Source organism: Salmo trutta, chromosome 1 (assembly GCF_901001165.1).
Source record: "Salmo trutta chromosome 1, fSalTru1.1, whole genome shotgun sequence".
Taxonomy (NCBI): Eukaryota; Metazoa; Chordata; class Actinopteri; order Salmoniformes; family Salmonidae; genus Salmo; species Salmo trutta.
The window spans coordinates 52,683,144-52,709,456 of record NC_042957.1 but is presented as its reverse complement, the minus strand read 5'-3'; the positions used below and the strand labels follow the sequence as shown (position 1 = coordinate 52,709,456).

At 41.7% G+C, this 26,313-nt stretch overlaps 1 protein-coding gene across 1 annotated transcript in view; it reads left to right on the top strand.

The window, feature by feature from the left end:
• The window catches only part of LOC115199739 (serine/threonine-protein kinase WNK4-like), a 75,813-nt gene that overhangs the window by 8,112 nt on the left and 41,388 nt on the right, over positions 1–26,313 (top strand). Inside the window, exons 2-4 of the mRNA XM_029762135.1 lie at positions 23,512–23,684; positions 24,312–24,532; positions 25,544–25,701. Coding sequence (XP_029617995.1) covers positions 23,512–23,684; positions 24,312–24,532; positions 25,544–25,701 — 552 coding nt within the window. The remainder of the gene's footprint in view (positions 1–23,511; positions 23,685–24,311; positions 24,533–25,543; positions 25,702–26,313) is intronic.

Genomic DNA, 26,313 nt, shown 5'->3' with positions numbered 1-26,313 from the left:
ATATAAAAACCAGAAATACATTATTTACGTAAGTATTCAGAGCCTTTGCTATGAGACTCAAAATTGAGCTCAAGTGCATCCTGTTTCCGTTGATCATTCTTGATGTTTCTACAACTTGATTGGAGTCTACCTGTTGTAAATTCAATTGATTAGACATGATTTGGAAAGGCACACCTGTCTATATAAGGTCCCACAGTTGACAGTACATGTCACTGCAAAAACCAAGCCATGAGATCAAAGGAATTGTCCGTAGAGCTCAGATACAGGATTGTATCTAGGCACAGATCTGGGGAAGGGTACCAAAACATTTCTGCAGCCTTGAAGGTCCCCAAGAACAGTGTCCTCCATCATTCTTAAATGGAAGAAGTTTGGAACCACCAAGACTCTTCCTAGAGCTGGTCGCCCAGCCAAACTGGACCTCAGACTGGGGCGAAGGTTCACCTTCCAACAGGACAACGACCCCAAGCACACAGCCAAGACAACACAGGAGTAGCTTTGGGACAAGTCTCTGAATGTCCTTGAGTGGCCCTCCCGGACTTGAACCCGATCGAACATCTCTGGAGAGACCTGAAAATAGCTGTGCAGCGACGCTCCCCATCCAACCCGACAGAGCTTGAGAGGATCTGCAGAGAAGAAATGGGACAAACTCCCCAAATACAGGTGTGCCAAGCTTGTAACGTCATACACAAAAAGACTCAAGGCTGTAGTCGCTGCCAAAGGTGCTTCAACAAAGTACTGATTAAAGGGTCTGAATACTTACTTTTTTTATAAATTAGCAAAAATGTATAAACCTCTCTTTGCTTTGTCAGTATGGGTTATTATGTGTAGTTTGATGAGGGAAAAAAGTATATTTAGTCAATTTTATAATAAGGCTGTAACGTAACAAAAGGCATTGTACATGTTTTTTTTGTGACAGAAATTGTTGACGATAGATAAAATGCAGTAGTTGGTGGACAACAAGTTGCCTTAAAGGGACCTTGTCACATCTCTCTTGTGTATTTCAAACTCAGCATTGCACCACTCCTGTCCCTCCCATGCCTCGGGTTGCTCTCTCTCTCTCTCTCAGGATCTCTGGAATGGCCCTTGAGGAGGGGCGGATGAAACCGTTACTACCTCCAGAGTAACTAACCCTAAACCTGATTGAACCATAATAACGATGTGCCTAGGCCATGTATAGTTACTGTGTGTATGTGGTTAGTGTCCTTTTTCTCTCCTGTGTTTGTTGGGCTTTTCTGTTCTCTTTTGTTTGCTGTACATTTCACACACTGGGAGTTTCAATTAGAAGCCCTGCACTGTGGAATGTCACCACAAGATTGATTGTAGCAGCACCTGGGTTAGGGTTGTGTTGTTGTTTTTGGGAGGTGAGGGGGTAAAGCACATGAGGCCTGCCATGAATATGTTCTATGTTGTTGTGATGCATTTGATTTGTCATAGCAGTTTTTTATGATTCCCATTGACATCTGTTATGTAAGTATTAAGACAGCGCTGGCCTTTTTGACCGAGGCTTCAGGTCAAGTGTTGACATAATGTCCTCTTATGAGGTATGATTCCATCAAAAATAGACCAATGCTTATTTAGGCAACACTACCTTTTGAGGTGCTTGATTCTGTAATCATTGTTGATTATACAGTGCCTTGCAAAAGTATTCATACCCCTTGGATTTCTTCACATTTTATTGTGTTACAAAGTGGGATTGAAATGGATTTAATTCTAACTTTTTGTTAACAACCTACACAAAGTACTTGAATGTCAATTAATAGAAATATAGTTGTTGCATAAGTGTTCAGTCAATACATGTTAGAATCCCCTTTGGTAGTGATTCCAGCTGTGAGTCTTCTTGGGTAAGTCTCTAAGAGCTTTACACACCAGGATTGTGCAATATTAACCCATTATTCTTTTCATAATTCTTCAAGCTCTGTCTAGATGTTGGTGATTATGGCTAGACAGCAATTTGTCTTGCCGCAGATTTAAGTCTAAACTCTAACTTGGCCTTGTGTTGTAGGTTATTGATCTGCTGAAAGGGGAATTGGTCTCCCACAGTCTGATGTAAAGCAGACTGAAGTAGATTTTCCTCTAGGATTTTGGCTGTGCTTAGCTTCATCCCGTTTCTTTTTATCCTGAAAAACTCCCCAGTGTTTGCAGATGTCAAGCATAGCCATACCATGATGCAGCCACCACCATACTTGAAAATGAGACAGTTATTCAGTGTGTTTTGTTGGATTTGCCCCAAACATAAGTCTTTGAATTTAGGCCAAAAAGCATATTCATTTGCAGTATTAGTGCCTTGTTGCATGTTTTAGAATATTTGTGTTCTGTTTATTTTCTGTCATTATTGTTGAGTAACTTTTTTATTTATCCCTTCTTTTACCAGGTAAGTTGATTGAGAACACATTCTCATTTGCAGCAATGACCTGGGGAATAGTTACAGGGGAGAGGTATGAATGAGCCAATTGCAAGCTGGGGATGATTAGGTGACTGTGTTGGTATGAGGGCCAGAATTGGAATTTAGTCAGGATGCCAGGGTTAATACCCCTACTCTTACAATAAGTGCCATGGGATCTTCAGTGACCACAGAGAGTCAAGACACCCATTTAACATCCCATCTGAAAGACGGCACCCTACACAAGGCAATATCCCCAGTCACTGCCCTGTGGCATTGGGATATTTTTTTTAGACCAGAGGAAAGGGTGCCTCTTACTGGGCCTCCAACACCACTTCCACCAGCATCTGGTCTCCCATCCAGCACCAACCCTGCTTAGCTTCAGAAGCAAGCCAGCAGTGGGATGCAGGGTGGTATGCTGCAATGTTGATTCATCTTCAGTTTTCTCCTATCACAGCCATTGAACTCTGTAACTGTTTTAAAATCACCAATGGCCTCATGGTAACATCCCTGAGCAGTTTAATTCCTTTCATGCAGCTCAGTTCAGAAGGACGGCTGTATTTTTTGTGTCTGGGTGGTTTACTACATAATCCAAAGCATAATTAGTAACTTGACCATGCTTAAAGAGACATTCAATGTTTGATTTGTTATTGTTTCCCATCAAACACAGCCAACAAGTGCTCAGCATATGTGGGAACTCCTTCAAGACTGTTGGAAAAGGATTCCAGGTGAAGCTGGTTGAGCGAATGCCAAGAGTGTGCAAAGCTTTCATCAAGGCAAAGGGTGTCTACTTTGAATAATCTCAAATATAAATATATTTAGAATTGTTTAACACGTTTTTGGTTGCTACATGATTCCATATGTGTTATTTCATAGTTTTGATGTCTTCACTACTATTCTGCAATGTAGAAAATAGTAAAAATAAAGAGAAACCCTTGAATGAGTAGGTGTGTCCAAAGTTTTGACTGGTACTGTATCATTTTTCATCCTCTTTGACATTAAAGTACTTTGAGTAGATTATTGACAAAAAATGTCAATTAAATCAATTTGAATCCCACTTTGTAACAAAATACAAGAAAGAAATATAAAGGGTATGAATACTTTTGTAAGGCACAGTAGCGGCATGAATGGGTTTTTGTAGTATCTCTTTATAAACTCGTGTAGAAAACATCAACCCCGTTAAGGTACCTCCCATTGTGGTCTCTTAAACCGTGAACCAGGCGTCCTGTCAACACGTATCCATTACATAGATGAAGAGCAACAGTGCCCCAGCTCTGCACTTTTCCTTTTGTCTGACTGAAACCTGCTAAACATACCTGTTAAAACCATGAGGAGGTCTGTTCCTCAACCAACCAATATAACCCATTGCATTTGTAAAACTAGCCTAAATATATGCTGTAATCAGTCTTGTTCTTACTTGTAGTTCCTAACTGACTATAAGATGAATTTGAATCATGTTCTTATTCTGTTTTCAGGTAAAAATCAGTTCCCCTGAACCTCATTGTCTATGAAGTTAAAAAGAGAATTTGTATTGGTACAGACCAAGGTACACACCTTTAGTAACATATTTCATGCTGCTTTGTGCTGATAAACTATTATTTTAAAGCCTCAAAGTGGACAGGGATAATTGACAAATTACCTTGGCGGATGTAGGCTTCTATGATTGTGCTTGGGACAATGGGTGAGATTCTGTTTAGTATGCTTTGCTAATCCCCCACTGGCACCTTTGCCAATTGAATGACATTATCATATCCCCTTAGCATTTTTTTTAAATTCACAGACATCACTTTGGTACTCGGGGTGTGTGTGTGTGTGTGTGTGGTGTGTTTTTTTCCCTCCTTTCATATTCTTACAGAGCAGCATGGATCAGAGGAAAGTTTTTCTGAGCTTAGTTTCCACTGCCAGGAAAAAATAAGCACTTACTGAAACGTTTTAAACGCTAAATAACCTGTCACAGTGTGTTTCACAACTCGTGAAATTTGCAACTCAGCATTGTATGTACTGTGGATTGCTTCCTTTTCTCAGGACTCGGTCTTCTAACTACCAGTAGAGAGAAAGAGAGAGAGAATGAGAAGCAGCCAGTAAGATAAACGTGAGGTGGGAAGGAGAGAGAGAGCAGAGTTTAATAATTTTAACTGAACTTAGAAGGCCCTGTGTATGTCTTTTTAAATCACCTTAGCTTCGCTATGAATGAGGATTGGGTTTCGAAAGCCTCCATTCCCATAGCTGTCAGTCTCAGAATTGAACGCTACAGTATTAGTGCTACGAATGTAGAGCTGAAAAGTGACAATCTAGTCTCTGAGTTGAAGGCTATTAGCAGTACAAAATGTTAATAGAAGTCAAGTTACGATTTCCATGGTTACATTTTAAGAGATTTCACCTGTTCCTTAAACAAACAGTGAACAACTGCCATGATTCAAGAGCTGCGTTAGCAGACCTCAGTAGCACAGCAACAGCTGCCAGAGAGAGAGAGAACATAAAACACATTGTGAAACACTGTCATAACATGTTCCTTGTCCTCCTGGTTCCCCAGTCACCCTGTCTAATTACCAGTTAGGCAGCAGGTAAATGACAGACCATACATGAAAGTTACAATCAGACAGATGTGCAACTAAAGGCTCACAATCTTCTCTGTACTTCTTTGAGCTAATTTTCTGCCGGTCGGCTGACAAAAATATTTAGCTTATTGAAAAAAAAAAAACTACGGCAGTAACCCCAAGATAAAGTGTACTTTACTCTGTCTCTCTTTCACGATATAGGCCATTGGGAAACCCACACCAAAAAAATTTGATGGAGAATACGATGAACTGGCATTACGTCAAATTCATATTTTAGTTTAAAATGGGCTGTATTGTGTTCTTTACACCCTACCATCCGGAGTTTGTTTGATTCTCTTACAAGGAGATACCACTAACTCTATGTCATTACCGACCATATCATGTTCAATGAGACCAGTCCAGTTTTTTTCAAGTTCTCTACTGGTTTATGGAACTGCTGGAACTTTATCAATTCATAGTACATCCTTTTTTGGTTTATATTGTGCTCCAGATGGACAAAGGTTACTGGCTTCAAAGAACAAGAGCCACAGAGGTTTGACAGCTCATTTTGAATCGGCCTGTTTTAACACCTCGGAGGATGCCTTGTCCGTCGGATGTAAATGTTTTTCATATTTCTCTTTATCTCATCACATTTTTTTGCTTGACATTAATTACCTTTGCCTTCAGAAATATATAATTTATGTTTCTCTGATCTATTGTCTTTAGAGTATTTTACCTCCCTTCAGTCTCTTCTCAATTAGGGCTCCTAAATTCACTATAACTTAATATGGATGATAAAAGCTATTTGTGTGAGCCATAGACCCTTTTGACATCTCTTCCTAAAAACAACGACTGGACGTAGACCAGTTATTTTCCAACCCACCATCCATCTTTCTCGTACTCTGTCCTCCCCTCTCCTCCTCTCTCATGGTCTTTGTCGCTGTCTCTTTTCCCTCTCCTCCCATGGTATCTATCTCTTTACTGCATTTATTGCCCATACTGTTATTACCTCCCAAATCATATAGTGCAAGGGGAACAATCTTGTACAATATATTCATCTTCACATATGAGCCTGGCTATAGACCTGTATAGTGTGTGGATAGCAACAGTTCCAACGGTACTGTCATCATCCTTACATGTCCCTGACCTTAACACCCTATTGGTTTAACAATCACGCCCTGGTCTGTTTCACCTGTCCTTGTGATTGTCTCCACCCCCTCCAGGTGTCGCTTATTTTCCCCAGTGTATTTATCCCTGTGTTTCCTGTCTCTCTGTGCCAGTTCGTCTTGTATGTTTCCAAGTCAACCAGCGTTTTCCCCGGTCTCCTGCTTTTTGCATTCTCCTTTTTCTCGTCCTCCCGGTTTTGATCCTTGCCTGTTTCTGGACTTTGTACCCACCTGCCTGACCATTCTGCCTGCCTTGACCACGAGCCTGCCTGCCACTCTGTACCTCCTGGACTCTGATCTGGTTTTGACCTTTTTGCCTGTCCACGGCCATTCTCTTGCCTACCCCTTTGGATTAATAAACATTGTAAGACTCCAACCATCTGCCTCCTGTGTCTGCATCTGGGTCTCGCCTTGTGCCTTGATATTAACAGGCTCAGGGGTCCTTATACACTTGAACGCTTACATGTGTACATGTATGTATCATGTTCTGTCTAGACATTGACATACTCAGAAGGGAGTTGTAACAGACCATTCCATCTAGATGATCTTGGCAGTCGACACTCGACAGATTGAGCAAGAGCGACGCATATCGGAAATATCATGTGTCAGTACAGTAATGGGCTACATATGAGTGAGATATTCAAGTATTATAAATATGTGACAAAAGATATTGCAGTTTAATCATTTTATGACCTCTAAAGTCAAAGAAATGGGTCACTTTTTACTTCTTATCATTCAGAGCTCCTCTAGGTTATCTGTGAATGACCCGGGGTCATAGTTCCACAACTCATACCATTCATTTTAACTGCTGAGTATTTTCTTCTATAGTTCCACCCTTTTACTTTCCTAGTGAACTGAATTAAAGGTGTCTCCACGTGTCACAAAAGGTGTAATGAAATAATAATTTAATTGTCATTGAGCTTTGTTTTGTGCTATTATAAGAGTGGGCATGGTTTGGCAGTGCTTATAGCATGTAGTGTTCTTTACTTGAGTGGCAGATTGTTGGTTCTTGCCAGTTGCCATCACCTGTATATGTAATGACTCATTAAACCTCCCAGTTTCACATTCAACACACCTGGACATTTTATCACAAACACCTATGAGCTGTCATGACATTTACAATGATGTTTACAAACAACATATCTCAAACGTCATTCATATTCATGATTCACTCCAATTACAGGCCTGAAAGTCCCTTTGTTTTTAGCTTGGAAGCACGCCTGAAATATGCCCATTGTTTACTTTAGCGTAATGAAAAGAAACAGTTGTTTGTGAGATTGGGATCTGGTCCACTCTCCGCATTATTAACCTATTAAACCATGTGACTGGCCTGGAGTCTTATTTCCTGCACCCTCAGGCTGGTCCCACACACAAGCGCACGAGAAGGCTTGAAAACAGAGACACTCAGAGACTGACACACAGGGCTGGCTGTAGTCTTTTGGGGGCCCTAAGAAAGATTTGGTCCCCTCCTTTTTTTTAAAAGTGAATTTCCTGCAATTCTACACATTTTGCCATCGTGCAGAGAGAAATAAATTGCAGTTTTACAGCTAATTTACTGCTATTCTACACATTTTGCCATGGGGTGGAGAGAAATGTTTTCACTTTAAAGCTAATTTCCTGCAGTTCTACACATTTTGCCATGACTTATGCTATGTTAATAATATCTGAGTGAAAATTACTAACAAAATCAATGGGGCCTCTGGGCACATGCCCTGCGTGCCTCATGCCCTGCCTGCCTGGTCGGTATTTGGCCATGATTAATACAATTTTAGATAGCTGGGTTATAATTTACCAATCAAGGAATTGCTAGCTGACATGGCTAATTGACTGACTGTCAGTGACTGACGTAACAAGAGAAAAATTGCTGATCCACAATCAAATGTCAAACTTGTGCCTTGTGTATTCTGCTATTCTAACTCTTAATACTAAGTAGAGACCCCAACTGAGGTCCTAAGAAATGTTTTATGATGTGTGTGTGATTTGGGGGCCCCCTAGCGGCTTGGAGCCCTAAGCGACCGCTTATGTTGCTTATGCTTGGAACCGGTCCTGCTGACACATCATACACATCCTTTGTTTCAGATCATCATGCTCCATTACTCATTGACATGGACAGGATGGATAGACTGCACCATTACCACTGCAGGTGTTGTTCCTGCTGCACTTGTGGATCTGTTTGGATGCAAATATCCATCTGATGGGATTTCTGTTTGATTTATGGTAGCGGAAGGAAATCCAAGTCTTATGCGACAGCAGATATCTAATTCTCAGTTGCCAAGAAAGAAATCCTAGTGAATTCAAATCCTAAGAGCTAAGGGCTTTCTTATATTAGCTGTGAGTGTTATCAGCTTAGCCAAGCTGCGTTATCAAGCCAAGGCTCTTATTTTGAGGGTCTGCAGTGCATATACAAACAGCCCAGGATTGGGAGTGTTATTGTATGGTGGAGTTTAACTTGACTATGAGTGTATCTCTTTCATCCTGAATTAGGATACTAGGTGCTAAATGTATATTCCCATGTTTCCAACGTTGGTGCACAGGTCGAGAGAAAAATTTTAGTAATCAAGGTGACAGACAGTGACACACGTTCAATACCGCCTTGCACACTCTTGTCTGCATCTAGCTGATCTAGGGTGTAATCATTAGTCCAACAGTTGCAAAAGAGACTTTCTTTTGGACAAATTCAAGTATGTTTATCCCCGTTTCGTTCTAGTTGCTTCAAGAAACGTTTTTCGACAGAATTGGTGGAATGAATACACCCGTGATCACACACAAACACAGTTCACTTTTATAGCAGCCACATACAAACGGCATGATAATTTTGCTCGTTGTAAAATTCCATCTCGCATCTATGCATTCTCCTCTCACCTTTTCTGTTTGCTTGTGGACTTCAGTGCACAACTCATAAGTTGTCTGTGATCAGGCGAAAAAACCTTTCCAAGCCAAACCTTCATATCATAACCATTAACCGCTACACACAGCCTACATCATTGTCACCATATTAGCTAATGTCATAGATAGTCAACATAGCTACTAAAACTAACGTGTTAGTAAACCCGCTACAATCATGCAGTACAGTCAGCAAGAAGTTAAGCAGTTACACCGGCATGCCCGATGGCAATAAAATCAAAAGCTTACCTTGACTTGGAATAGTTCCAGTGTTGGATAGCCATAGCCAACTAGCTAACATAACATCCCTCTCTGTTTGAGTAGGCTAATCTAGCTAGCTGCATTCACTAGCTAAGTGAAAGTGGAAGAAAAAAAAAACTACAACAAAATATAGCTATCTCTCTCTCTTGCTTCTCCTTCATTTTTAAATAAATACATTTGTTCAAAAATATGTTCAACTACTCACCACATTTTATGCACTGCAGTGCTAGCTAGCTGTAGCTTATGCTTTCAGTACTAGATTCATTCTCTGATCCTTTGATTGGGTGGACAACATGTCAGTTCATGCTGCAAGAGCTCTCATAGGTTGGAGGGCATCCTCTGGAAGTTATCATAATTAGTGTGTACATCTATGGATGGGGGTGAGAACCATGAGCCTCCTAGGTTTTGTATTGAAGTCAATGTACCCAGAAGAGGACGGAAACTAGCTGACCTCCGGCTACACAATGGTGCTACCATACAGAGTGCTGTTGAGGCTACTGTAGACCTTCTTTGCAAAACAGTGTTTTAATAAATTATTTGGTGATGTGAATATATATTTAGTATAGTTTTATCTAAAAATGATAACTTTTGAAATGTTTCACTTAATGTTTCACTAAATTCACTGAGGAGGATGGTCCTGAGCCTCAACTGTCCCACATGTGTTTTGTGTTTCTCAGTGTAGATTCACTCCCCGCTGTGACCAGAGGTTGACTTAACATTCAGCACAAATTGATCTCCTTTAAAAAATATAAAGAAATATGCTGATGGGGAATCTAGTTGTTTTTTTACTTATTTTTGTGACTTGATTTTCAGCATCCTTCATGCAGTGACAGTGTTATGTTTGATGGGGCATAATCGTAATTGGAGGTGGCCTCTGGCTCCATCCATTTGGGATTACCTAAGGTCAGAGTTAAACCAAACCAGTAAACAAGGAGGAGGATAATTGTAATGGGATTTAACTAGCAGAGCTCCTGGTAAGACGCTTCAAGAGGGTGGTCACGTGTGCTAGCAAGGCAGAGGTCCTGGGTTTGAGCTTCGGTGTGAGCCGACCAGGAGGAAGTGGACCTCGCTAAGCAAGCAGCGTGACGTCCTTTACACCAGCATGACCCCATTCATACCATACACCCTTTAGTTCTGACACTAAATGGCTTATCTAGGATCAAACTCTGCAGATCAATAGTTCTTAACCTCAGACTTATCATTACACATTTACTATTAGTTGCTAGTTGCTAACCTATTTCTAGGTTAGTTCAACTTTGATTCAAAGGGGCAGGCGTGAAATGATCTGAAAACTCAATCTGCTACAAACTACCTATCAAAGTAAAGCCCTACAATATTTACAGAATCAGTGTTCAATAACTCCTGGATCTGGTAGTTCAAAGCGAATCTTATCACCCTGTGTTTTAGTGTTTAACAGACACATTCTTGTTTCTCTGCTCTTCCTTTGTTCTCCTGGTGGACATGGCAATCCTGTAGCCCTGACAGGCTCTGCTTCCGTACCTCCAAAGGCACTAGTTAAAGCCCTTGACGGGGAACATCTGTGGGGTAGAGATACACCAGGCTTTTCCAGAGAACCCGGAGGCTTTACGAGACAGGCCGGTTTAATGAGACATTCTCAACTGCTCTGGCCAGGGCTTTGGAGTTGCCCGTCCCTGACACACCCTCACATGGCTTGATTTTCTATGGAGAAACTTGGGGGGGGGGGGGGCTTCAAGCCTTCACCTTTTACAGGCCCGCTTTATTGTCATTTACTGTTGACTTCTTCCTTGGATACAGTTTAGTCTTTTGTCTTTGTATTGATTTGTACAAAGAATGGTCTGGTGTGACAGTATACGGAAAGTGTTGTTTAATCAACTTAATGGTGGTATTTATTGATGAAGACACAGGTGCACTGGTCAATGCCTGGTACCATTTGTGTCAAGTTGATAAGAGAACAGTGATGTATTGATTTTTCTGTCAATATGTCACTCATTCTTATAATTTTCGTACATAGTCATTACGAAACCTTTTATTCGTCAACCTGTTTGGTTTGTGTCAGGTTCTAAGCAAATACATAACCTTGTGAAAACATTAGTCCATCCTAGTGACATGGTTTATTATCAACAGCCATTTACAGATACACATTGTCAGGGTTAAAACAGAAGGTCCTACACCTCCTCAGTCCCCCTGTCTTAGCAGCCCTTTTGCGTGGACCAGGGACCCCATAAATCCCCATAAATCCCTGTTTGGGGGCTGTTTCTCATGCTGTGCGAAATGGAGGAAGGAAGTCGCCGGCAATACTGTGTGATCGTGAATCTTCATACATTCTTATGTCAATAGGAAATCTGTAACGTCCCTCCTTCCTCCTTCACTCCCTCCACCCTGCAGATCTTTTCAGTGTCCAAAGACAAGGAGCTAGCCAAGGAGCGAGCAAGGCATGCTGTGAGTTGGCCCCAGCCCCCAAGGTCGATGAGGGAGATATAATGTCAGTTTCCTTACCAAATCAGCTGTGACTCGCTTTCTCTCATTGTTTGTTTTTTCTACTGATGTTTTCCAACGGTCGAAAAATGCAACGTCAGTGCTTCCTTGGAGCGTGAGCTGAGGCCTTAGCAGTGTTTTTTGAGTCAGTTAGACCCTATGACATCAGTTTCACTAGTCTTAGTCAGTGATATCCTCTTCACTATGTCTTAGCTGCCCCCCAATTAGGAACCTGAATGGCTTTAACAGGGGTTCAAGTTTTCAGTCTGGCAGATATCTCTCTCTCTTCTCCCTTGGATATTTATACCCCAGTGTGTGTCCCCCCAGCTGTTATTTACCTGAACAAACACCACAGCCACAGGGACTACTCAGTTACCCCTAAATGGTTTGTGTAGGTCATCAGAGCCACAGAGAAGCACCAGTATACCTTGTCTCTGGTTGGCTCTTGAGATTCGGAAGGAGAAAAGTGGCTGTAGGTTAAAGAAGTACCCTGAAGCACTCCGCACAAATACAAAAAGACCCAAACACTTGGCATGATAGTAATCTTATGTCTGTTTCATGGCCTTTCACTGTCAGTAGCTAATGTCTGTCAGTTTGAACTACAATCACGTGCAAATCACTACAGTAGCGCAGCAGGTTTCTCAGCAAATCTCTGCAGGTGGGTTTGACTGGTTTATTTTTATGGGAATTAAGTTTTGTAATTTACCAGTAGTTAAAGTTTAATACTATTAGCTCACAAGTCTCTAATCTCTACCAGCCCCTAACCTCTAGTTAGTCCTAACCTCTAGTTAGTCCATGTATGATGAATTGCCTAACAACCTGTTAACACATTTATTTCCATGATGGCTTCATAGCTAATTAGCTGCTAATAAGCTACATACAATGTGCCTTATTCTAAAGTGTTACTTATCAGGATCTTTGACACCCACCCTTCCCACTCCCACCACACTCTCTCCCCTTCCAGCTGGTTGTGGGTTGCCAGGCCCTGCAAACCACCAAACAGTGCTTATGTAAGGGTGAGATGGCGTTCGCCGGCCAAATACCTCCTGGCTTTGCGGCGCATGCCGAGATCCTCTGGGACTAATAATATCCCCCTTCAGCGTCCCAGAAAGGGGGGGCCAGGTCCCTCCCCTCTCTGGGTTAGTTTTTGGAGGCTGATGCCTCATGTGATTTGAGGACACTCGGCCCAGAGGCTAATTTTGACCACCCTAGCATGGAGTGTGCGGGGAGTTTATATGCAATTCAGACAGCAAGCGTAGTGACCCTATGTTTCCTTGGGGTTACATAGTGGCAACTAACTGTCCAAAACTGTCTGGATTTGGAGATTCACTTTGAATCTTCTGGGATAGATCCAGGCTAAATCACATCCGGCCATGATTGGCAGTCCCATAGGGCAGCGCACAATTGGCCCAGCGTCATCCAGGTTTGGCCGGGGTAGGCCGTCATTGTAAATAAGAATTTGTTCTTAACTGACTTGCCTAGTTAAATAAACTCTGTCTGTAAATATAAGTTAGTACATACATTTTATAATATTAGTTAGATTAAAGAAGATGTGCAAACATGTTTTTGGACAATTAGTTGTTTTTAGCTGCTTTGAGTTGTATTTCCTTGTGCTCCTCCCTGAAGCTATGGTGGTCATATACAGATTCTTACAGTAACTGACTGCACTACAGCTCAATCAGTAATCCTGTCTAGAAAATAGCTAAATGTTCTCCTGCCTCAGAGGCAAACCTAAAACACAGTCATCTGAAGTAAATCGATTTTTCCTAATTGTAACATAATCTACAAGGAAGCGTTGTTTCTCTACTAATTTCAAAAAGACTGCAGTGTTTAACTAGAAATGTTTCACGGAGTCTCATCTGTTTTTGCTGGAGTTCTTAGAAGAACCTTACGGTTCAGACTGGACTCACTGGACAGACGTTTGGTATTTTAGATAAATCTTTGTACCTCCAATAAGTATGATATGTTACGTTTGGTATGGTTACCAAAGACAGAAGGTTACTTAAGACAGAAACGATAGGAGGGAGGTTGGTTGGGGAGGATGGGTGGACGTATCTAGCAGTCCAAAGGTTGCGTGTTCGAGTCGTGGCGGGGACAACTGTAGCATTTTAGCTAACTCTTCCCCTAACCTTTAATCTAACCTTAACCCAATAAACGTTTTCTGTAAATTCTCCTAACCTTTGTCTTTAGTTCTCCAAACCACCAACGTACATTCTCTCTGTAATTCTCCTTTGTTGTTCTGATGCAACATGCAACCTGGTCTCAGAGAAATATGTATAATACAAGATCATCCAAGATGAATAATACGTTACATCATCCAATTTGTATGCTATTGTACAACTGGGTATGACGTATGATATCACACGTCCTCTAAATCGTATGATAGTGTACGACCGCTATTCCATTCATAATGTAACCTAACCTAACATAAAGTATCATACTAAATGGGACGACAGATTTACGTACCAAATCTTACGAATTGCCCTGAGGTCAGGTTGCATGGTTGGAGGAAAGGGGTATTGGTGTCACTGTGACACGGTGTCAACTCCCTCAGGTTAAAATCAGTGTGTCCTTGAGAAAAAACAGGCTGTTCCTGATAAAGATTAAAACTTCCACTCCTTCTAGACTACCCAAATAATCCATAGTTATATCCTAATAGCGGCGTTTTGTTTGTGCGTTCAAGACACTATCCGAAAGGGTAAATAAGGGTCACGAGCCCGACGCGTTTTGTGACAAAAAAATTCTAAATATTCCATTACCGTACTTCGAATCATGTCAACCGCTGTTTAAAATCAATTTTTATGCAATTTTTCTCGTAAAAAAGCGATAATATTCCGACCGGGAGTGGTGGTTTTCGTTCAAAGAGAGAGAAAGTAAACATGGAGTCGACTCGGGCACGCGCGCCCCGTCCCATTGTCCTCAGATCGACCACTTACAAAATGCGCTACTGTTTTTCAGCCATGGGCTGCAAAGCCACGATTCAGCTTTCTGGCGCCTTCTGAGAGCCTATGGGAGCGTTAGAAAATGTCACGTCATGCCAGAGATCCCCTGTTTTTGTTAGAGATGATCAATAAGGCCATGAAATGGTCAGAGAGAGCGCTTCCTGTTTGGAATCTTCTCAGGTTTTGGCCTGCCAAATGAGTTCTGTTGTACTCACAGACACCATTCAAACAGTTTTAGAAACTTTAGGGTGTTTTCTATCCAAAGCTAATAATTATATGCATATTCTAGTTACTGGGCAGGAGTAGTAACCAGATTAAATCGGGTACGTTTTTTTATCCGGCCGTGCAAATACTGCCCCCTAGCCCCAACAGGTTTTAAAGGGCTGTTTTTTTCTGCTGCCTTGCCAGGGTTTTTTCTGGATCAAACTGGGGCTTAGATGGTGGTGGGTGTGGCGAGTGTGTGTGTGTGTGTGTGTGGCAATGGTCGTGGCCAATGGTGCGGTCATCGACCAAACATTTTCGAGGTACTGCTGTTTGCCATAGTGACATATTTTTCCATGTTGCAGTTTTAAAGCTAATTTCCTGCAGTTCTCCACATTTTGCCATGGCTTATGCTACCTGAGTGACTGAAATATTATAACAAAATCAATGGGGGTCTCATGTCATGACAAAAATACTCCTGACTGCATCGTTTGGGGAAATGTTTATTCTCCCTGATTGTCTAGCTTTTATTTTGATAATTGTAAGTTCTCAAAGATGATCTTATTAAAAAATATAAAGGTCCATTATATTTTCTACATAGTTTATATCTGGTTTTAGTCATTTAAGTTTACACAAAAAAACTTTTTCCATACGGAAAATTACTGTTTGGACACGCCAAGACTTTTCTATGCAGAAAAAAAACCTGTGTGCTCTTGCCATCTTTCTGCCGGAATGTGTTCAACAGCACCGTCATCCAAGAAAAAAACTACTGAGAATTCTCCAAAACCACAGCCACTTGGACTGATCCCCTGCTAATGATTCAGACATAGACCCTATATCCACTCTGTATGCATTGACAAAAAACATTCCACAAAGCTACTGTTAATCCAGCAAGCATTCTCCTTAGTATTGGTTCCTTTGGTGGAGATGGACACTAGCCAGGGTCTATAGCCAGGGCACAGAGGCACATTCTCATAGTGCTATTACCTCTTTTGGGCTGAATTCTGACGTTCTCTCATTGCTCCTGGGCAGTGTTCTCGATCTTAAAGATCTTTCCCTCCTAAAAGCTTGACTTTGTCAAGTTTGGCACAGCAGGACTTGGCTATATTAAACCACAGCTTTGAAAGACCTAATCAAATGTGAGCAGTATTTTATTTGAGTTATGGAGCCAGTGAGCTCCCCCTGCTCCCATTCACTTTCAACAGAAAATAAATCTCAGTTTCCTGTTAGATAAGTCATAGTCAAACTAGCAGGTCCAGGAACAGGCGCGGAGTGCACCTCTTTCTATAGCAGATAAGACCCAATGTTGTTTGGCTAACTTCACTAGGGAAGGGGGCAGCATTCGGAATTTTGGATGAAAAGCGTGCCAAAATTAAACTGCCTGCTACTCAGGCCCAGAAGCAAGGATATGCATAAAAGTGGTAGATTTGGATAGAAAACACTCTAAAGTTTCCAAAAATGAGGGCGATACAGCACTTTCAATGAGTGGACAGTGGAAATTTCCAGACATGAAGCCAGCTTGTGATCGGGAGCGCGCCTTTCTTGTTTCTCCTTTTCTATTGACGAAGCTTTTGTCCGATTTGAAATATTATTGATTATTTATGACAAAAACAACCTGAGGATTGATTTTAAACATTGTTTGACATGTTTCTACAAACTTTTATTGTACTTTTTAGACTTTTTGTCTGGATGTTGAGAGCGCGCTTTGTGCCTTTTTGGATTACTGAACTTAACGCACCAACAAAACTGAGGTTTTTGGACATAAAGAGGGAGATTATCGAACAAAACAAACATTCATTGTGTAACATGGAGTCCTGGGAGTGCCACCAGATGAAGATCATCAAAGGTAAGTGATTAATTTTAACGCTATTTCTGACTTTTGTGACACCTCTCCTTGGTTGGAAAATGGCTGTATGGTTTTCTGTGGCTAGGAGCTGACCTAACATAATCGCATGGTGTGCTTTCGCCGTAAAGCCTTTTTGAAATCTGACACAGCGGCTGGATTAACAAGACGTTTATCTTTAATCCTATGTATAACACTTGTATCTTTCATCAATGTTTATGATGAGTATTTCTGTAATTTGACGTGTCTCTCTGAAATTTCACCGGATATTTGTTTGAGACAATGACAACTGAACATAACGCGCCAATTTCAACTGAGGTTTTTGGACATAAAGAGGGACATTATCAAACAAAACAAACATTTATTGTGTAACATGAAGTCCTGTGAGTGCCATCTGATGAAGATCATCAAAGGTTAGTGATTCATTTAATCGCTATTTCTGACTTTTGTGAGCCCTCTCCTTGGCTGGAAAATGGCTGAATGGTTTTCTGTGGCTTGGCGCTGTCCTAACATAATCGCATGGTGTGCTTTCGCCATAAAGCCTTTTTGAAATCGGACACAGCGGCTGGATTAACAAGACGTTTATTTTTGAAATGGTGTATAATACTTGTATGTTTGAGGAATTATAATTATGGGATTTCTGTTGTTTTGAATTTGGCACCCTGCAATTTCACTGGCTGTTGTCGAGGTGGGATGCTACCGTCCCACTGATATCAGAGAGGCTAGTCTGTGGTCAGATTTTCATAGCAGCCCACAAGCTACAGTACACTCTACATATCTCTATTTGGAGCCAGAACAGTGATTTGACACTATTACAGAAATAGTATTTTCTGATGAATACAGCCATTCATTTTTCTTAGACAGCGAACCGACATTTTTACATTACAGTGTTGACAGCCAACTCCATGGAAAACAACTAACAAAAGAGGATCTGTAAATTTCTCCTAAGTGAGCCATCCTGTCTGAGTTTACATACACCTTAGCCAAATACATTTAAACTCAGTTTTTCACAATTCCTGACATTTAATCCTAGTAAAAATTCCCTGTCTTAGGTCAGTTAGGATCAACACTTTATTTAAAAAATATGAAATGTCAGAATAATAGTAGAGAGACTGATTTATTTCAGCTTTTATTATATTACTTTCATCACATTCCCAGTGGGTCAGAAGTTTACATACACTCAATTAGTATTTGGTGGCATTGCCTTTAAATTGTTTAACTTGGGTCAAATGTTTTCAGGTAGCCTTCCACAAGCTTCCCACAATAAGTTGGGTGAATTTTGGCCCATTCCTCCTGACAGAGCTGGTGTAACTGCGTCAGGTTTGTAGGCCTCCTTGCTCGCACACGCATTTTCAGTTCTGCCCACAAATTTTCTATAGGATTGAGGTCAGGGCTTTGTGATGCCACTCTAATACCTTGACTTTGTTGTCCTTCAGCCATTTTGCCACAACTTTGGAAGTATGCTTGGGGTCATTGTCCATTTGGAAGACCCATTTGCGACCAAGCTTTAACTTTAACTGATGTCTTGAGATATTGCTTCAATATATCCACATCATTTTCCTACCTCATGATGCCATCTATTTTGTGACGTTCACCAGTCCCTCCTGCAGCAAAGCACCCCCACAACATGATGCTGCCACCCCCGTACTTCACGGTTGGGATGGTGTTCTTTGCTTGCAAGCCTCCCCCTTTTTCCTCCAAACATAATGATGGGGATTATGGCCAAACAGTTCTATTTTTGTTTCATCAGACCAGAGGACATTTCTCCAAAAAGTACGATCTTTGTCCCCATGTGCAGTTTCAAACCGTAGTCTGGCTTTTTTATGGCGATTTTGGAGCGGTGGCTTCTTCCTTGCTGAACGGCCTTTCAGGTTATGTCGATATAGGACACGTTTTACTGTGGATATAGATACTTTTGTACCCGTTTCCTCCAGCATCTTCACAAGGTCCTTTGCTGTTGTTCTGGGATTGATTTGCACTTTGATTTGCGGGGTACCATGGTGTTTATACTTGTGTACTATTGTTTGTACAGATGATCGTGGTATATTTTTTTCTGAGGTCTTGGCTGATTTCTTTTGATTTTCCCATGATGTCAAGCAAAAACGCACAGAGTTTGAAGGTATGCCTTGAAATACATCCACAGATACACCTCCTATTGACTCAAATTATGTCAATTAAACTATCAGACGCTTCTAAAGCCATGACATAATTTTCTCGAATTTTCCAAGTTTTTTAAAGGCACAGTCAACTTAGTGTATGTGAACTTCTGACCCACTGGAATTGTGATACAGTGAATTATAAGTGAAATAATCTGTCAACAATTGTTGGAAAAATTACTTGTGTCATGCACATAGTAGATGTCCTAACCAACTTGCCAAAACTATAGTTTGTTAACAACAAATTTGTGGAGTGGTTGAAAAATGAGTTTTAATGACTCCAACCTAAGTGTATGTAAACTTCCGACTTCAACTGTATAGTGGGGTCCGAAATTATTGACACCCTTGATAAAGATGAGCAATAATTATATTATTTTATACTAATACAATTACTCAGATAATTACATTTTGTTGCACAAGTAATTGTTTATTTTCTCAAGAAGTTAGGGGTCAAAATGATTGACACCCCTAAAGATTCTTATAAATGAAGTAGTCAAAGAATTTGTTCCCATATTCCTAACAAACAATGAATACATCAAGCTTGTGACTCTACAAACTTGGATGCATTTGCAGTTAGTTTTGGCTCTGTTTTACATTATTTTGTGCCCAATAGAAATGAATGGTAAATAATGTATTGTGTCATATCGAAGTCTCTTTTATTTTAAATTAGAATATGTTTCTATCACATCTACATTAATGTGGATGCTACCATGATTACGGATAATCCTGAATGAATCGTGACTAATGATGAGTGAGAAAGTTACCGAGTGTTAAATATCATACCCCCAAGACACACACACACACACACACACTCTTACACATCATCTTCATGAACATTTCCGATGGAGCCAGATCAAAGTTGCAGCAAATCAAAGTACCAGTCTTTTACTTGAATTGGTCGCAGAGAGCTAGAGGTGGTAAGTTCACTGCTTCTGATGGCTCCCTACTAAATCATTTCACTGGCTGGTGTTTGATCACCAAATCCATTCCTGGTGGGTTGAAAGAGATCCAGAGAGATGGGGAGAGTGAGATGAAGTGATTGAGTGAGGAGCCTCACACAGCTGTTTCTTTATGTGGGGTTCATTCCTGGAAGCGGCAAACCCAACAATAGGTAGTCCAGTGAATGAAGAAATCAACCCCCTGCTCTCTACCTCCATCCCCCCACCAGCCAGTCATGACCTGCTCCCACTGCCACTCTTACATAAGCTAGGTGGCATCATTGGACATCCCGCATCATCCTGGCTCTCTGTGAACTTAGTAAAATGGCGCTAGTGTGTGCTGTAAACAGGACAGCCCTCATTCAGGTTGACTTTGGCACCCACTTTGCACTGTCACTGTGCGTTAGTGTCACGATGCCCGGGTGCCAAATTCTACCAATAGTGCTCCTTATTGTTGTGAGCTTGGCTCCTGGATCAGGACATTTGACTGAGAATGACAGCTTGGTGTTTGTGGACAGAGCAGGTATGCAGTAGGACAGCCTGTGTTCTGAGAGGGACAGCAGAGGGCAGTGAGAACTACTGGCCTGATATCCCCGCCTTATTGTTGCGTAATCTTTAGAGTGAGTGTGGACAGTTGGTCTCCTACAGCACTTGTCTCCTGGGAGAGAGAGTGAGAGAGAGGCGTCTGTTGCTTTGTACTGAAAATCACCAGCTGGGCTGTTGCCGTGTGTAAAAACCCCATCCAGCATTTTGGAGAAACAAACAAACACATGCTGCTAAACCTCTCTGAAACAATCACTTTCGTTTTCTCTATAATTGATGCATTGATTTCTGAGAATTCTGCTCTAACCCCCTCCAACGACATTGAAGCTAGAAAACACTTGGTGCCATTTAGAGAACTGTTACGCGTCAGTGTTTCCAAGCCTCTGCTAGAGTAATGCGTGCCTTATGAGAGGGCTGGGGATGGCAGGTTTCTGGCTTGGCACAACTCTTCCTCATTGGTCTCTGGCACTGGTCTTTTACGTCTCTTCCCACCACAGGCTGATAGTTAGAGTACTGGCTACTCTATCAATACCGTCATCTATTCACATCTCGATTTTTGTATATATATTTAAAGCTATACCTTTTAATCTGCGACTATTATGCAGTGAACTCACATGATTGTGTAATCTTATGCAATGAAACCCAGCCACCTATAATTACATTGAGGGGCCTAGATACATTTGCAGGTTGCATAATAGATGACTTAGCATTGGCCTGTACATTGTGTATTATATACTGTATGTTTGTGTCTCGTCCGTTTAACCTCTAATCTCAATACTTCTGTATATAGCAATGTATTCAACTTTTCCCTCTCGAAATGCTAAACTCAGCAAAAAAAGAAACGTCCCCTCACTGTCAACTACTTTTATTTTCAGCAAACTTAACATGTGTAAATATTTGTATGAACATAAGATTCAACAACTGAGACATAAACTGAACAAGTTCCACAGACGTGACTAACAGAAATGGAATAATGTGTCCTTTAGCAAAGGGGGGTCAAAATCAAAAGTAACAGTCAGTATCTGGTGTGGCCACCAGCTGCATTAAGAACTGCAGTGCATCTCCTCATGGACTGCACCAGATTTGCCAGTTCTTGCTATGAGATGTTACCCCACTCTTCCACTAAGGCACCTGCAAGTTCCCGGACATTTCTGGGGGGAATGGCCCTAGCCCTCACCCTCCGATCCAACAGGTCCCAGACGTGCTCAATGGGATTGAGATCCGGGCTCTTCACTGGCCATGGCAGAACACTGACATTCCTGTCTTGCAGGAAATCACTCACAGAACGAGCAGTATGGCTGGTTGCATTGTCATGCTGGAGGGTCACGTCAGGATGAGTGTGCAGGAAGGGTACCACATGAGTGTGGAGGATGTATTCCCTGTAACGCACAGCGTTGAGATCGCCTGCACTGACAACAAGCTCAGTCCGAAGATGCTGTGACACACCGCCCCAGACTATGACGGAACCTCCACCTCCAAATCGATCCCGCTGCATAGTACAGTCCTCAGTGTATCGCTCATTCCTTCAACGATAAACGCGAATCCGACCATCACCCTTGGTGAGACAAAACCGCGACTCGTCAGTGTAGAGCACTTTTTGCCAGTCCAATCTGGTACAGCGACGGTGGGTTTGTACCCATAGGGGACGTTGTTGCAGGTGATGTCTGGTGAGGACCTGCCTTACAACAGGCCTACAAGCCCTCAGTCCAGCCTTTCTCAGCCTATTGTGGACAGTCTGAACACTGATGGAGGGATTGTGCGTTCCTGGTGTAACTCGGGCAGTTGTTGTTGCCATCCAGAAATACAGCTAGAATGAATCACTTACCTTTGATCTTCATCAGATGGCACTCATAGGACTTCATGTTACACAATACATGTATGTTTTGCTCGATAAAGTTCATATTTATATCCAAAAGCCCCATTTTTACATTGGCGTGTAATGTTCAGAAATGTTTTGCCTCCAAAACCTCCGGTGAATGAGCACATCAATTTACAGAAATACTCATCATAAACTTTGATAAAAGATACAAGTGTTATGCACAGAATTATAGATAAACTTCTCCCTAATGCAAGCGCTGTGTCATATTTCAAAAAAGCTTTACGGCGAAAGCAAACTTTGCAATAATCTGAGTACAGCGCTCAGACATCAAAACAAGCCATACAGATACCCGCCATTTTGGGGTCAACAGAAGTCACAAATAACATTATAAATATTCACTTACCTTGGATGATCTTCATCAGAATGCACTCCCAGGAATCCCAGTTCCACAATAAATGTTTGTTTTTGTTCGATAAAGTTCATATTTATGTCCAAATACCTCCATTTTGTTTGCGCGTTTAGTCCAGCACTCCAAATTCACAAAGCGTGCGAGTTTAGTCCAGACGAAAAGTCTAAATAGTTCCATTACAGTTCGTATAAACATGTCAAACGATGTATAGAATCAATCTTTAGGATGTTTTTATCATAAATCTGCAATAATATTCCAACCGGACAATTCCATAGTCTTTAGAATTGAAAGGAAAGGCAGCTCGCTCTCACGGCCGCGCAAATGTTTGAGCTCATGCCAATTTTCCAGACACATGACTGAATCAGCTCTTATTCTCTTCCCATTCACAGTAGAAGCCTGAAACAAGGTTCTAAAGGTTGTTGACATCTAGTGGAAGCCTTAGAAAGTGCAATATGACCCCACAGACACTGTATACTGGAGAGGCAATCACTTGAAAAACTACAAACTTCAGATTTCCCACTTCCTGGTTGGATTTTTCTCAGGTTTTTGCTTGCCATATGAGTTCTGTTATACTCACAGACATCATTCAAAGAGTTTTAGAAACTTCAGAGTGTCTACTAATTATATGCATATTCTAGCTTTTGTGCCTGAGTAGCAGGCATTTTACTTTGGGCATGTTTTTCATCCAAGCTACTCAATACTGCCCCCTTTCCTAGAGAAGTTAACGACCGTTCCACAGGTGTTTGTTCATTAATTGTTTATGGTTCATTGGACAAGCATGGGAAACAGTGTTTAAACCCTTTACAATGAAGATCTGGGAAGTTATTTGGATTTTTACGAATTATCTTTGAAAGACAGGGTCCTGCAAAAGGGACATTTATTTTTTTGCTGAGTTTATATTTGTGTCTACTCTATTACCTACTATGTGTATAGTCTCACCACTATAATAATGTATTCTCCTCTTCCCTCTCTCCAGACACGGAGGCTGACGAAGGTGGAGCGCCAGCGTTTCAGTGAGGAAGTGGAGATGCTGAAGGGGCTGCAGCACCCCAATATCGTCCGCTTCTACGACTCCTGGAAGGACAACTGCAAGGGCCACAAGTGCATCCTTCTGGTCACCGAGCTCATGACATCAGGCACCCTCAAGACGTGAGTTAAAGGGATACAATTTGTATGCATCTGCATCCAGTATGAAGGAAGTTAGAGGTAGTTTCACCTTTAACTTTCTTCATACTGGACTCAGATACATAAAAATGGTTTCCATTAGTTCATCTGACTCTCGGAAAATAGGTAAAGGTCTTCATTGCCAAAATCCTAAACTATCCCTTTAAGTCCACCCCCACTGCCTGAGTAATAAGCAGATGGGGAAAAGTATGTGCCATTTTCCTACGTCATCTCCTTGTAAAAGGGGGTGCAAAAGACTTCAAGCAGATATGCTTTCCATCTGTGTTTTTCTGTTCATGTTAGTGAATCTACAGAATTGGTGTGTTAGCCATGTGGCTAACATCTGTCGAAATGGAGTGTCACTCTCAATTTGAGCATGACAGAAGAAAACTGGTTCCAGAGACAGATGGGATGTTAAATGCTACCTCATCCTCAGGCTCTCAGATTCAGTGTGAGCACCCCTGGTCCATGGTGCTCTGTAACTTAGTAACACTTGTTGCTTACACTGTTGCTTACACTGTTCCAATCGCTCAGTTGGTTGGACACCAGGGTTTTGGGTTTGAGTCTTGCATAGGCCGCAGGTACAGTACTCATATCAGCCTCACCCTACAGGTACCTGAAGAGGTTCAAGGAGATGAAGCTGAAGCTGCTGCAGCGCTGGAGCCACCAGATCCTGAAGGGCCTCCACTTCCTCCACACCCGCACCCCGCCCATCATCCACAGGGACCTCAAGTGTGACAACATCTTCATCACCGGCCCCACAGGCTCCGTCAAGATCGGCGATCTGGGCCTGGCCACACTAAAGAGTGCCTCGTTCGCCAAGAGTGTCATTGGTGAGTCTCTCAACTACCCACAGCCACTTCAGTTGACACTGACACTCAGCATGATGGAGTGCATCAGGGCTCTATTCTAGACCCTGTGACTATTGAACATTTCTCAATGTAGGATTAAAGCGTTCTGTCCCCACTACTAAGGTTTTAAAGTGAGATGTACGTAATAGCTGAAACCTCATAGAGGATGTTAAAACGTTTTACCACCTACAACACTTACTCTTTGCTATTTGCTTTAATGTCTTTTAAAAATTTTATTACAGAGATACAGTATTGTGTGAAACGGTTATTCAATATTTCAATAAATCATACCTTCCAGTGGCAATCACTCAGTGTAAAATGGAGTCCCAGTCCCTCTGCTCCCTGTGTACTGCTGTCCCTTCAGTGTGGTGTGACCTTAAACTGGAGCAACTGTAAATAAAGCCTTCAATGCCATGTTTTAGGCTGGCCACTGTGTTTATTTATTTGGCTAGGTGTTTATATTCATACTGTCATGGTGCATGATGGCTAGTCTTTGCAGTGACGTCAGCACGGCTGCCCGACATGTTCTAATCTATCTCACTGCTATCACAGTGTTTGGTCTCAGTGACTTTTTAATAGTGTGGGTCATCTAAGTCCCATTTGGAAACCTTCACACCTACAGACGTTTAACATTTGTTTTACATTATCACGCTCGTATAAGATTTGGTGTTGTATCAATAAATAACTTATCTTTTGATTACCTCCTGCATTGTTTCTGTACCGCCTTTGATAATTTTTTTCCATTTTAATACACTTGTACTGTAAATGAATACCAGAACAGTTTGTTGCCAATACACCTTTTCCGCACTGTATTACAAGGCACGCAGTTGGCTACTTGTTCCAAAGTGGTCAGAGTGAGAATGAATAAGGCCACTGTATTGTGAAGTGTAACTGCAGTTGTCAGTGAAGTAGGACCACATTTTGCACAATTCTCATAACCACTACCATTATACCCCCTCCTCACTCTACCCCCCACCCCCGCCCCCTCTGTAGGGACTCCTGAGTTCATGGCCCCAGAGATGTACGAGGAGAAGTATGATGAGGCGGTGGACGTCTATGCCTTTGGGATGTGCATGCTTGAGATGACCACGTCTGAGTACCCCTACTCTGAGTGCCAGAACGCTGCTCAGATCTACCGTAAAGTCACCAGCGTGAGTGGATTTCTCTGTCTCTGGTGGATTCTGTGTGTCCAGTCCAGGTTGTTCAGTTTGTCTGTTGTTTCGCTAGATGTCGGTCAGATCTGAAGAGAAATTTGGCCGTCTTTCTGGTTGCAGTTTGACAGCACCACTTGTTCAGTGTCGTGCTGCTTGCCTCTGGGAAGAGGTAAGCAGGAAAGAGGCATTCAAAAGGCGTGCAACATGTGCAAGGATCATCATCTGTTGTTCCTTTCAACTAACTGCATGAAATGGCCTCCTGCTGTTCTCTCTTTCTCTATCCACCCCCCTCTGTCTTTCTTTTGAAGTTGCTTGCTATGCATCACTAATGTGACACAAATAGATACACAAAAACACTCTCAATTACATACTCTCAATTGAGCATTTTGTGGGTCTCTCTCCATTGTGAATGCCACCTACATTCTCACTTCCATCCCATCCGGTCTCCTAAAATAGGAACCCTCCCCTTGTACCCAACCCTGTTATCTCCGTTACTGAGTGTTTATCAGACCACTAATGGTAACCTACCATCTCTCATCTCTATGCAATGTTGCTGTGACATTTCTCCTCAGCAGAGTCAATTACAGGGTCTCTGTGGAGCTATAATGG